We start from the raw sequence: 14,734 nt of genomic DNA on the forward strand, positions 1-14,734 counted from the left end.
GAGGTTTTTTTAAATTTTTTAAAGAGAGTTCCTTAGAGTTTCTAGAGAAAGACGACTTTTTTTTTCACACACATACAATCAAGATGGCATGGGTGTTCGAACCTGAGACCTCTGGTCTGCAAATCAAGACATTTTTCCACTCAGATAGGCCTCGTTGGCAAGAGAAAGACAAGTTTGCAAGCTATACATTTTATATAATATACCATTAGAAACTTCCACGCATGTTATACATGTGTTGACGGAAGTTGTTGTAGGAGCAGTTACAGTAATTAAAAGAAAAGTATCGGTTGGAGAGAAAAATTGGTGATTAAAAACTAATACTAAATTACTGTATTACCTTTAATTAATTAGTAAATCTATTATTAATATCATACAATATAAAAAGGTACATAACTGCCATTTTAATCCTGGGGTATATAGTATGATAGATATATAACTGTCACTTACTCGGAATATAATATACATAAAATAGATCATGCTCTTAACCACTTAAACAATAAATCTTGATTTTTATTATCATTAGAAATTTCCATGCTCGCTATGCATGTAAGTGTGTATACATGTATGTGTGTGAGAAAACTCCCCTCTTTCTTTCTAATTTTGGTAAAATAATAATAATAATAATAATAATAATAATAAATTTAAAGTATAATCCTTACGTTATTAAATCTTCTCTTAAACTTACCGTTTTTCTGTTGACAAAGGTCACATGCTATGCATGTCGGTATGGGAAGGAAGTTACTCCGGGAAATAGGAAGAGATGTTTTTTTTTCCAAGAAGAAAATTTGTTTCTAACCGTTGTTATACCTTTAACGTATCAGTTTTTTACTCTTTTAATTTAGGGCATAATTGGAAGTTTCTTTAAAATGCCTTTAATGTATAACCGTCACTAATTATATATTACCATATTCAAGAAATTTGTGACCACTGATTTTACATATATAAATATGTACAAACAATACCTCTCACTGCATCTGCATCCATAAGCATTGAACAATTTTAGCATCTTTTCTTACCCCAGAACCATGGCTTCAAATGGATACCAAGTTGCTGTTTCTCATATGAAGGTTGAGAGCTTGCCTGGATGCAAGGAAGAAGGCAAAAATTCCAAATCCCAGGTTTACTTTCTTTCTCTTCTCCGTGTAGCTTAGCCTGTTTAGGTCGGATTAATTATAAGTTTTGTTTTGTTATAGGTTTTGTTTTTCTTAATGTTCAATTTGGCAAACCATTGTCAACTTTGTTGACAGAACTTGAGCTATTTAACAGAATGGAAGCAAGAACAAGCTACTAGAATTCGACGAAAATCGGAATAAATAATATTAGAGACAAGAAATGGAACTTTTAATGTGTGTTACATATTTTAAACAGAAAACTATTGAACTAAATTTGCACCACTTCGATTTGATTAATAACTAGAAGTATTTGTTGAGTTTTGAATATATCATGTTGAGTCTACGAAAGATTTATTTTCTATGTGTGACTTATTTATATTAGTTTGGTTTGAGATAACTTCTGATATTATTTATTTAGGATACTCTACTGTAGATGGTATAATAATTTAGGATACTCTACTGTAGATGGTATGTGTAGAGGTCGGGCTACATGTCCCCTCAATAAATAATTGGACATTCAAACCTTCATAATATCAACAGCAAAAACCGTAAAACCCCAATAAGCCCAAATCTAAGTCCCTTTTTTTTTAGCACAAGTATAATCTAAACTACAGATAAAAAAGTTTCTCACACACATTACTATGGTATTATGGGATTCGAATTTAAAACTATTAGTATGCGAATTAAGATTCTTTTTCACTAAAGTAGATCCCGATCGCCTAAATCCAAGTTTTTACAAAATGACAAACATATCAACGGCCCATACTTTTAAGGCTAATTAAAGAGCATTGTCACATCAACGCCAACTTGGTGCACATGGAAAATTCTTTAGGGAACACAATTAAAGAGCTAGCTCGCCATCATGCCACTCCAAAATGCACTATATCATAATTTATTCTCACACACTCTTCGGAAAAGAAAAACAAAAATAACAACACCCTTCTATCTCTCTCTCCTTTCTCCCTTTCTCTCCCTCTATATATACCCACCATTTTCCAACTTCACCCTTCACCCTCATCGCAATATTAATCTTTTTACAAATATTTCTCCTTAATTGATCAAATTCATGGCTCCCAAGGGAGACGACGTTGTAGTTTCAAGTATAAAGCTCGAGAAGATATTTAGCATGAAAGGAGGCAAAGGAGAGTCCAGCTATGCCAACAATTCCCAAGCCCAGGTTAGTCCTTTAATTAAACCAGTTGCTCAATTTAATTAACACTAATCAAAATTTGTTCAATGTGTTTTCATCATTTTCTTTATCTGCACAAGTAATTGTGTCCTTCAATTTTTCAGGCCATACATGCAAGATCCATGCTTCACCTGCTTAAAGAAACCCTAGACAATGTGCAGCTGAGCTCTCCACAAGTCCCCTTCGTGGTTGTGGACCTTGGATGCTCAAGTGGAAGCAACACCATCTACATCGTAGATGTGATCATCAAACACATGTCCAAGCGCTATGAGGCCTTGGGATATGACCCACCTGAGTTCTCAGCCTTTTTCTCTGATCTCCCTAGCAATGACTTCAACACCCTCTTCCAGCTCCTCCCTCCTATGGCCAACCACGGCGGCAGCATGGAGGAGACCCTCGCCGCCGACAGCCACCGCTCCTACTTTGCTGCTGGCGTCCCCGGCTCCTTCTACAGGCGGCTCTTCCCGTCGAGGTCCATCGACCTTTTCCACTCGGCGTTTTCCTTGCATTGGCTCTCGCAGGTAATTAACCCATTATTATTGGTTGTGATAGATACTTACTAACTAATAATCTTATTTTGTCACTTAATTTATTTTTTATAGTGTAATATAGTACGTTCAAAACTCTAGGTTGGTGATGACAAATATGTGAAACTAATTAATACTTGTTTGTTTCCAAGGATAATGTGCCACGTCCACACTTGTGCAAAAGGTGTTTATAAAAAATAAAATAAAAAACAACTAAACGTTGAAATATTTTAAGCATTTATCTGTTTTTCTTGCCTGCTTTGAGTAGGTCAAAAAGTTAATGCCCCTAATTTATGGTCTTTAGGGTTGGGAAGAACTGATCATAAACCAAAGTTAAAATTAGTAATTATTCTTACCCTAGTTAAAATTAATTAGGAAATATGTCTACCCTAGTTAAAATTAATTAGGAAATATTTAATACCCCAACCTTAATAATTGTATGCTTAGCTATAGATTGCCTAATCAAGTCACAAAGGCTAGATTAATTAATGGGTTAATGGTATTTAATTAGAAACAAAAGCTTCTAAATCATTTCATTCAGTCTGTCTACAGCAATCTACCAACTGCATAATTGTCGTCACCACTCAACAACTAGCAAAGTTGAAAGCCAAAATGCATTGCATTCAAGGTAAAAAAGACTAAAAGTCCAATCGGTTAGACCAAAAAGATCAAACAAAAGCAGAGCGAGCCTGGTCAAATGTTTTGAAGTATTTAAGCAACTGGCTTATGAGCATGCAACTTTATGCAAATGCTCGGGATTTTCAATGGTTATTTTGTTGTGTAGTAAAAATTCAAATCTTAGACTTGGACATATTGCAGATGTGAGTTGGTTAAGATAGTGAGTCCACTCTTTATATTCACCTTTCCGTAGATTAGATCGGTTAATTTAGAGTAGATTATCACTAATAATTCTTTTATGTGTTGCGTGGGGCCCAGGTGCCAGAGAGTGTGCTAGACAAGAGATCAGCAGCCTACAACAAAGGGAGGGTGTTCATTCATGGAGCAAATGAGAGCACAGCCATTGCATACAAGAAGCAGTTCCAGACAGACTTGGCAAGCTTTCTCAGGTCAAGAGCCATGGAGCTCAAAAAAGGTGGCTCCATGTTTCTTGTCTGCTTGGGCAGGACCTCAGTGGACCCCACTGACCAAAGTGGCCCAGGCCTTCTCTTTGGGACCCACTTTCAGGATGCTTGGGATGATCTTGTCCAAGAGGTAATCATAATATATAATATGTATTGTCACAAAATTAACATTGCATATAATAATGGTGTGACTAGTAAAAATCCGTAGTGCAATGTGCAATGTATAATAATACCATATAGGCGTATAGACACATTTCTGAGCTTCAATTGGCAGACCAAAAAGCTGAGGAAAAGATAAAAGAGATATGCATGATTAGGTCTTATTGGTTTCACAAGACCTTATTATGAATTTTCACTGGTTATGATTTAGTTAGGCCGATTCTAGCCGTTGGATACTCTCCCTAAAATTGATCAAGCCCCTCTATTTGTTCATAGGTATCAAGTACTGTCGGCAAAATCATAGCTATTATTGGTCATGGATCAATTGGGTATGCGTAGGGCTTGTTTTAACACAAAAGTATAATCATATCTTAGATAAGAACTAGAAGGTGATGGAAAAAATAAATAAAGAAAAAAGACTTCAAATTGCATTTGAAGAAAGTCAGAGCATGTACGTTCCTAAAAGATCTTGTCCCTCAATCATATATAGCCTTGCATTTAGACGATATCTGATACAACTCATTTGCTAATCCCAATCATCAATTATTATTGCCTATCTGGTTGAAAAAATAGGACATTAAGCAGTCTGATTAACCAGGTTGGGATCTACTTAGTTTAATACATTTTTGCATGTGAGCCAAAGTTCCGGGATGTGACAGTGCTTTATGCCTATGAATTGTGATCTATAGGTTAATTATTAAACTATCCGCTAATTAATATTTTGTTGAGTCTTATCATTAGTGAGAAACGTGACAGTTTCAACATTCGTGAAAATTAGCCTTTTGTGTAATTAACCTAGCTATTATTGAAGATTGATTGTGATCTATAGATTAATTATTAAACTATCATCTACCAATTTTTTGTAGGGTCTTATCACTAGTGAGAAACGTGACAGTTTCAATATTCCTGTGTATGCCTCAAGTTTACAAGACTTCAAGGAAGTAGTGGAAGATGTTGGCTCATTCACCATAAACAAGCTTGAGATTTTCAAAGGAGGAAGCCCCCTTGTAGTGAACCAACCTGATGATGCAGCTGAAGTGGGTCGAGCCCTTGCCAATAGCTGTAGGAGTGTCGCCGGAGTACTCGTGGATGCACACATCGGCGACCACCTTGGCAATGAGTTGTTTGCAAGAGTGGAACAAAGGGGCACAGGCCAATCCAAAGAGCTACTGGAGCAGTTACAATTCCTTCACATAGTGGCATCACTTTCTCTTGCTTAGTTAGGGAGTATGCCCTTTTTCTTATTTTCATTGCGTAGAGGAAAAAGAATCCAACACACAAGAGAGAGAGAGAAGAAAAAGTTAAGGTTGGGACACAATCCTCTTTTCTCCTCCTTGTGTGAGCTTGTTTTGTGTTATCATTGACTGTGGTGTAGTGACCTTTTATTAATATACTTGATGGCCTTTATGACTTTGTGTTCCTTTGAATGAATTAGGGAAATGAAGCCACCTTTTTCACTTTTCTCTTCCTTTATAGCTTATTATTTTGTCTGTATCATGTGATTTATATAGTTGTTTGAATGAGGAGTTTCAATTTGACCTAACACCCTCTTGGCTTTTGCAATGCCATTTGATTAGTTACCTCTACTTTTCTTTCTTCCCCATTTCTTCAATTTAATTCTTTTTAATACAAGGTGCTGGGTTGTTATGGTAGTTATTTCAGTTGCTAACTAAACAAAGGTGTTCTTTCTTTTCAAAAGTTTTAATTTTTAAACTATATTACTTCTTTATTAAATGGGCTGCCTTACTAATCGTTTAATATTAATTGTTAACTAAACAATATGAGGAATGCTATTCACAATTGCTTTTGAGCTATTTTCGCGATACTTGCTAGACACGTGGATACCCAAAAAAATTATAGAAAAAAAAAAAAAAAGTATCGTACGTTTGTGTATCCAGGTGTCCATCAAGTATGACGACAATCACTCAAAAAATATTATCCCTAAGAGCATTGAGTCTTCAAATTAATTCAAATTGCACTCCAAGCATTTTCTAATAAACATGGTAATTGAGAACAATATCATTCATTATTTTACATTTTTAATTAAAAATTATTAATCCATTATAAACTCTCTTTTTTTTTTGGAACATAATCTTAACTTTATAAATTTAAGCCAGCCTGCACAATTGCAATTGAAACATTCATTTAAATATGATAACAACTCTTAAATTTCTTCCATCATCCCCATAGTGTCTAGAGATTGATCCATAATGAAAATCAGCATTTTTAAAATTGCCCAAGAACAAGGAGCAATCAAGCAAGCAGTATAATGTATATACCTATATATCTATATATTCATATTATACATAATTTACTACATTTTAAATCACTCTTTATAATCACCTTGGTCTGGTGAACAGAATATGAATATATCAGCCTCTTCTGGAAGTCTAAAGGTCACCCTTTTCTTTAGCTTCCCACTACTTTCACTTCTGCACAAGCAAGGAGCATAGGCATCACTTTTTCCACTATCAACCATTTCAATGGTCAACAGCCTCTGCAAAGAAAAACTGTCCCTTGAATTCTTGGAGGTAAAATCATCCGAATCCTCTCCACCCAAACGTGGATAAAGCCAGTTCTTTTCAGAATCACCTTCTTTAATATTACATAGGCTGTTATCATCTTTTTCGCACGGCGATGAAGCTAAGAACCACTCTTCTAAAGTGAGCTCCTTCTTCACCATTTTCATCTGCTGCCGCTCTTTATTGGGCTGCACTAATTTCTTCCACATGTTCTTCTTTTCTCCCCATAAGCATTTTGGCTTCATAAACTCCATGACTGAGGTTGTGAAGCTAACATTTTGATCATCAAACTCTTCCTTAGCAAATCTCTGAGGGCTTGAAATTTGGCCAAAGCAAAAGTAATTACTCACACCCATTTCTCTAATTTTTCCTAGGAGTTGCAAAATAGTATAGTGCTCATAAATGGAACAACATATACTTTGATGTGGTCTCAGCATACGGTGAAGCATACTGAGCCCATATTTATATGAAGCTTTGATTCCTCGTTTTCTCCAACAATATTAATTGGGAGTTTCTTAGTGAGGTAACTTCATTGTTATCTACATATATCCAATCCCACCTAAGGGTTAAAAGTACTTTTCACTGTCCTCCGTCTCTTGTTTGAGGCAAGTATCTCCTTGAAGCTATCGTTTAGAGGTGAAAAAACTGAAGAGCAACATCAGCATCTCCAATTTGTCAGAGCAAATATGTAGAAATAGATTTTGTGATCACCGTAAATCCAGTAAAAAAAAATTTATGACCAATCGTACAAACTCTCTTGGATTATCCAGGACAAGGTTTTACCTTCTAGTTAATTTTGTAGATAGAAACAAAGCCGTCGTTAGCAAACAAAGTTGTTAGATACAGATTAAGAATAATTGCAAACCCATAAGGACAAAGCAACTTGTTGCCTTGTTTGCATCTATCCAATCCATGAGGCCAGTTCCCTAAGAAGGGTGAAAATGAAAGATCTGTCATTGATTTTTTTTTTTTTTTTTTTTTTAACTTCAACACAATTTTGTATCCTAGCCTTAAGAACTTTGTAGCCTAGCCACCATTATAAATTCTAAATTTTTTGAAGATCATCGAGTTCCTATGGTTTTATGTTTCCCAGCCTATGCCAAGAAAAATTCTCGGTAATGCTAGGAGTTACCTAACTAGTATACGAGGAATGTGCAGGCCAAGTTCATTGCAACCAAGACAGGGAAATCCATTATAGAGTTTAATATGGATTAGGAGTCCTGTAAAGCAAAACAATAAAAGAAACAAGAACATTCACGAACCGAAATTCATAAGTCTACTGGCAAGAATGCAGAGACAGGATTTTATTTCGAACACAGAATAGCTACGGCCAAAACATGAAGAACAGAGAACGCAACGTGTATTTAGAAAGCCTCCGAATGCTAAAACATAACATGCACAGGTACACACAGTTCACTCTCCAATTTACCCTCACTGTTTCATACATTATATCCCTACAACAGTAACTAGTTAAAAACACTAAAATTTGACAGAGGTAACCTACAATTATCTCCCTTACTATTATGGTGACACCGGAACTGTATCAGAGCCAGAAATGTGGGACGCAGCATCCTCTTTTGCTATCTCAACATAGTTCATTGGAGCAACAGGCCTAAGATCCTTCTTCGCATCTTTCGTTACAGACCTGCTTCCATTTTGATGAGCATTGAGTGATAGCCGTCTGCTAGGAGTTCCATTTGGACCTCCATTTGCACGAGGACCTACTACCTTCTTTGTGCCAACTGGTCGAGCAGGGCTAGGCTTTGAGCCAAATATGGTTTCTTGTTCTGTGTGTTGTAGCTCTTGATATTTCTTCTGATCCTGCAAAATCCATGGGGCATAATCCCATTTGATACAAGAGTGCAATGAACTCAGACTGATGTAAAAACCAAAATAAAAAGGCTACTAAAACGTCAGATTTAGATTTAGGTCATGTCAAGCATAATTACTTAGGCACATAACAACTCATGTAAAAATCAGTGAGCATTTAATCACCTCATATAATCATCAATAATCATTTAATTATCTATTCAAGTAAAACGTACCCTCATCCTCCGCTTCTCTTCTTCTCTGTCTTGCCTAAGCATGGCATATTCATCTAGCATAGCAAGAAGAGGAACACCATCATAAGTAAATGATATGCCATGATCTTCCTCCCACCCACGAGTTTTGGCTACCAATGTGTCCACAAGAGCTGTATTGCCAAGAAAACGAAGAAAAAAAAATAAGAAATTTGGAAACTAACGGGTGAATTGTAAGCATGTCAAGGAGTGTTAATTGACAGCATGGATTGTTTAATTTTCTTTGATCATGCACATATTACACTGTACATGCCATACAAAACTTCCCTTACTCATGCGTCTCACTTTCTGTCAAATTTACACCTGTAAGACTACAGTCGTCATAACCGTGTTATCCTCTACACTTACCTGGAATTTTGTTAACCAGAATACGTGCTTTCTCTGCACGCTTGAGGTTTAGGTGTGCGCCTCTACTTGCATTATACCTGTTTTCATCCTGTTTCAACAAGACAATGTTGGTTACAATTAAACGCCTAAAATTGGAAAATTCAAGTATAAAAAATCAGCAAAATTCATGTGGGTTGCACAGACGCAACGTCATATGCATAGAATCTCCTAGGCCAATTATTGGTTTTAAAGGACTACATGGTTACTCTAACCATCCTGAAAAGGCAAGACTGCAACCCAAGAACTCCATGCCTAAGCCCATCCATGAAATGGTTACATTTTCCTGTATGTTCATATATATTTGGCAGTTGGTTAGATGGGTAGTACTTCTAATAGATCCTCCCCAGGTCCTATTTACCAAGTAGCTTCATTCTAGTAACTGTTGAATTACAATACCTAATTCTAGCATGTCTGACATCTACAGTAATTCACAGAGAACAATGGAAAAGGTCTAGGGTAGTACTCCAATGGAGGAGCATAGCGAAGGTGAAGGCTATCCAATTATGAACACACCCCAGCCCCCGCGTCTTCTTCAACAACAAAAAAAGAGTCTATCGTAATGCATGGGGAGCACTGTGCAACATATGAAACTCTGTTTTCCACAATAAGGTCCAGCCAACAATTCACATTCATGCATAGGAAGATATTTCAGGGAGAGTTTAATTACGCGATTGTAGTCCTCAAGCCAACTCTCTTCTTCACAGGCTGACATCCATTTCTCAACTTTGTCCAATATATCCTTTCTGCTTAGAGCTTCATCCCTCGCTTTCGCTATTTGATCATCCATGTCAGCGAGTAATTCAGTAGGTTCAACATTCCCAGAATCAATCAGTTCCATAATCTTTTCTCTCGCAGCTTCTGTATCTATTTCTATGTGAGCTCGAGCAAAAATCTCCTCAAGCTCTGATTGCTTCTTGAATGCAATTTCCTTCATCCTGCTTGATTTCAGCTGATCAAGCCGCTCAACTTCAACCTCAGTCTTCAAAAAAAAAAATCGAGAAATGAGTAAACAGCCATCATAAATTGTTTTAACAAACCACTGAACATCATATGCCTATATACCTGCTCAATCAGATCCAAGGCAAGAGCCCCAGGAACAGTCACTTCATCCACTGAAGCTGATATGTTACAGGTAACATGGTCAAAGAATCCCCTTTCCTCATCAGGGGTATCCATCAGATTCCACAGATCAAGTAGTTGTCTTGCTGACTCTTGGAGCTTTAAAGTGAAGATAAATGTCAAATTTAATCCGAAATATAAATTATTATTTTTCTAAAAACACAAAAAATGAAAAAGAAAAAGGAATAAAGAAATACCTTATGCAGCCTCTGCTTCTTATCTTCTTTTAGTGCTAAGACAGTCTTCGCCAGCCTAGATAAAGTATCATTGCTAATGCTTTTGGATTGCACACCAGTTGAGTCATTTAAGCTAGGATGGACCTCTGTAACAGTACTCAAGAAGTCCAGCCCAAGTACAGCACAAAGGTCATGCACTGTGCTCACAAATTCAAGCACCTTGTGCAATCTTTCACTCTGCCAGATCAAATGAGAAATTAACACTATGAACTTATTGCAGATTAAGCATTTTGCCATGTTCATGAGGATAAGATATATTTACCTTTTCCTTTTGAAGATCATGAAGTTGGGATTGATATTCATCTAATTTCTTCAGGGATAGATCAGACTCATCAACAGCAGGACTCTCACTGAGATTCAAGTTCCCAGCAATTTCTCCACAAATCTTTTGTATCTGTGACTGTACATCAGAAAACTCCTTCACCCTGTCCTCTTTCTGTTTCCACAGCTGCTCCAGTACTGGTGCTATAGCAGCAAGCTGTTCCTTGATTGTTCCTGAAGTCTTCTCGGGCTGTGAACAAGTTAACACTTCTTTATACTTAGAAGACAAAATGATAGACTATTATTAACGTGCTTTAATGTAGCAATAAAAGATCATCAGTTCATACGAAGAAAAAATATGTAATTTCTTTTTTAATAAGATGAAGAAAAAATTTGTAATTACTCACAACTCCGACAAAACTTTTTTCTCCAAGAGCTGATACAAGACTGGAAAGTTCAAGTTTGGCATCAGACAATGCCTGAAGAAGCTGTGTCCTTGAATTTGCTGCCAGCTCGACCTTCCTCTGGTATACATCTAAGCACTCTTGCTCTAATTGAAGAAGCATTTTGTCTCGTTCTTCATCACTCTCGCCAACTTCATTCCAAATTTCCTGCAATAAATCATGGATTAGTTCAACATCCAATCTTCACATTACATAAAAAGAAACAGTGAGGAATAAAAAGACAGACAAACAATGGTAAATATATAAGTTACCTGCAGTTTCTGCAGTAAAGAACCGCAAGTCGTTTCTCCAAGACGAGGGTTTTCAGCATCCGTGACAGCCATTTTTGTTAAATCACCACCTAGACTGCATCATCGAAAATGTTAAGAAGACACTTAATACATTTTCATAAATAGTTCATAAACACCCGTCAGCATCAGTCATATAAGACGGTAAGTAGTCAGTAAAAAGGATCAAGCATAAGAAAAGACCACAAGTATAAATTAACCTCATAAAACGATAGAAATACATAGTAGCCCTGTTTAAGCTCAACCATCAGCTGAGCATTAGAAATTGAAATTCTATACCATAAAAAAAGATAAAAAATTTCAAATGCCAAAAGCAGAGTGATTTTTATATGGTATCTATAAACATAACACAGAGATGCCCTCTCTATATCTTCTGGGTTCTGGAAATCACAGCCGTCAACTATTAATACCTTCAACCCGGAAATAAATTTTGATAAAATAAAAATGAAGTTCTAAACACAGATCACGCAAATCAGATCATGTTACCCAGTAAACAAAAATTACAATCGAAGTACCGAGTTAAAGCAACCCAAACAAATGAACCATGTTTTTAGTTTTCTTTCTTTCAACTTGGAGTGTCAAAAAAGCAAAATAAAGATTCTGATCTTAAAAATCTAGACATAGAACGCAAGAATCAAGAATGCTAAATTTTTCCCCCTCATCTTCCCATCACCAAAAACAAAGCACTAATCATAGTAGCACATTATACTAACCCCAACTTACTTAACCAAATGAAAGCACTAAATCCAACATTCCAAATCCAAAACCAAGAACCAATCATCAAGAAAAAATCTCAAGCTCAAACACAACTATAAACCCCAATAACAAAATTCACTTCAAAGTGGAGCATGCTCAACACAAAACCCACCAAGAAAGAACCCTCATTTGCATTATCCAACCACAACCCACAACCCAGAAACCCTCACATTTAATCATGAACAAGAAATTTCAGAACGCTCAGATCCCTCAAGAACTACTAGAACCCCCATATCCAAACAAAAACCGTACAAAATGAAAGAAACAGAAAAGCAGAGAGTGTAGCAGAGAAAATGCTCACCAGATCGTCCTTGGAGCAAAGGGTTTTTGGGGTTTGTGGGTTTCAGATCTAAGAGAGTGAGTGCCGTAGTGTGTCTTCCTCGGTGCAATCTCTGAGAGTGAGAGAGTGATGGAAGCTACCACAGGACAGAGAAGGAAAAGATTAAAAACATTGTGCAGATGAAAATGGACAAAGGTGGGGCCCTTACATACCATAATCAAATTGTCCCGAAAATGTCCATTCTGTAATGCCCTGGGTTTTGGTGATTAATTACGAATTTGACACTGTAGGATAGTTATTAGAGGTAGTTGCTGCTTTGACTGCTTCTTTGTCTGGGTTCTGGGAGATAGTCCATAGGGTTCAGTCCACGGTCAAGGTCAAGTTGGACTATTACCAGAAGAACCTAACAAATGTTTGAAATTTGCCAAGTTGACAGGTTTGGCCACGCCATGGTATTGTTAGTTTTCATCCACCAGAGTGACTGACTGTTACAAATTAATTGCTAGGTGATTTGGTAAGTAACACTTTATAAATTCGTCGTATTTATAATATTATTAACTTACTAAATGAATAAGATTGATTTTGAACATTTTAATTTCTTGACTTATGTGCATGGGAATTAAAAACGTTACAATGCACGGCGCATGCCCTTTTATTTGATTATTACTTATTATCACTAGAATGAATGTTTTAAATGATATGTCATATACGCTATTTGGCAATATTTAGTATCGTCTATCAAATCTCTAATATTATGAACTTGCTAATCAATTAAACTTGACTTTGGATTTCTTTTTGGGCTTAACTGCATGGTTGGTTTTATTCATACACTATATACCTAAATAGTTTTCTTTAAGTTTCGCATAGATTTAGGGTTTTCACGTATTTTTATCAATAAAAGAGAGAGGTGTTATTAAATTATAAAGCATATTATGGGAAGCATTTGCCTAAAATTGTCTAGATTGCTCAAAGAACACAGAAACAATAGTCATCATTTGTATAATTAAATGGAGGAGGAAAAAGCCTTTGGATTCTAAACTTGCATTGGAGGGTCAAAGCAAACCTTAAAATATATTAGAGAGAGAGAGAGTAGAAAAAGATGGGAGTGGCATTTGTGTGAATGAGTTAAAGAAGAATGGCATTTGTTAGTAAAAATAAAAAAGAGAAAGTAATGGTATGGGTAAAGCGAAACGAGATTTGGGGGCAAAGCTGGTGGTGGTCACTGGCCACGGCTTAGGTGTCATCACGAACCCAACAGGACTTCAATCCTCTGCAAATCTGCTTATCTACATATGCAGGCCTCTGTTGATTACATGAGCTCACCAAATTAATTTTGGATTTTTCCATTTATGATCCTCCAGTATCATGTTTTTTTAATTATATTTTTTTTTTCTTTTTGTCAATGCTATCCAATCATATTTATAATTTCATAATAAATTTGGCGTCACAAGAGACCCCTAATTTCATAATAAATTAATATCGCTCGTATTAAAAAAAAATTAATTTAATAACATAAAAAAAATTTAGTGAAAATAACTTTATGTATAAAATTAAAAACATTGTAATCATGTGTTCTGCTCTTCTCTTAACTCAGGCATTGATATCAATTTTTTTTTTTTCATTCAACAATATAACAAACTTTCGTTTAGAAAATTTAAATCCGCAATTTTATGCAATAAACTCAAAATTAAATGCTACTAGACCAAATAATTACTAACAACCCATATTAAGATTTTTAATTGTAAGACTTTTTTTTTTGTGAAAACCAAGGTATACCCCGCGCGATTGCGGGAACTAACCCTCGAGGTACTGTCGGGCGCAAAGCGGGGACCTCTCCCAACAAAGTCTGCTCTATTCGCAAGCGCCTGGGATCGAACCCAGAACCTCTTGTTTAAAGGATCCAAGCCCCTTCCACTTGGACCAACTCCTGTTGGTAATTGTAAGACTTTGACATATGCTCAAAAGTATTATGTCCCAAGTTTAAAGAAAGTGTTTTTTTTTTCTTTTGGTAAACTAATTTTGAAGAAAGTTGTTTGTTGCATTGGTGTATGCAAGTACTTTTGCCTACCAGTCACACTCACATGTTAATGTCCTTACTTGAAAGTTCAACTTGCAAGTATTTTTACCTACTTTTCCATAATGACTACTCCATCGATTTTATTAATGTAGTACGGCTAGTTTTGGCCACCAAAGAAAAAATAGAATTACAACAAGTGGGATACGTGTAATCTTAATGAATCTTATTTTTAATAGTCTTTTTTATTTAAGAAGT

At 36.0% G+C, this 14,734-nt stretch overlaps 2 protein-coding genes across 2 annotated transcripts; one reads left to right on the forward strand and one right to left on the reverse strand.

The window, feature by feature from the left end:
• Window positions 1-958: 958 nt before the first annotated feature.
• On the forward strand, window positions 959-5,526 carry LOC110766633 (indole-3-acetate O-methyltransferase 1-like). Its single transcript, XM_021970000.2, has 5 exons — window positions 959-1,118; window positions 2,191-2,289; window positions 2,406-2,822; window positions 3,765-4,040; window positions 4,936-5,526. Exons 1-5 carry the CDS (start codon window positions 1,026-1,028, stop codon window positions 5,287-5,289), a joined length of 1,239 nt encoding a protein of 412 aa, XP_021825692.2. The 5' UTR covers window positions 959-1,025; the 3' UTR covers window positions 5,290-5,526.
• Window positions 5,527-7,858: 2,332 nt separating this feature from the next.
• On the reverse strand, window positions 7,859-12,645 carry LOC110766643 (65-kDa microtubule-associated protein 1). Its single transcript, XM_021970010.2, has 10 exons — window positions 12,484-12,645; window positions 11,391-11,484; window positions 11,083-11,286; window positions 10,677-10,925; window positions 10,376-10,591; window positions 10,122-10,277; window positions 9,727-10,038; window positions 9,021-9,108; window positions 8,637-8,785; window positions 7,859-8,412 (listed from the first exon to the last, which is right to left on the reverse strand). Exons 2-10 carry the CDS (start codon window positions 11,460-11,462, stop codon window positions 8,113-8,115), a joined length of 1,746 nt encoding a protein of 581 aa, XP_021825702.2. The 5' UTR covers window positions 11,463-11,484; window positions 12,484-12,645; the 3' UTR covers window positions 7,859-8,112.
• Window positions 12,646-14,734: the final 2,089 nt, after the last annotated feature.

Source organism: Prunus avium, chromosome 4 (genome assembly GCF_965620075.1).
Source record: "Prunus avium chromosome 4, drPruAviu1.hap1.1, whole genome shotgun sequence".
In the NCBI taxonomy this organism is placed as follows: Eukaryota; Viridiplantae; Streptophyta; class Magnoliopsida; order Rosales; family Rosaceae; genus Prunus; species Prunus avium.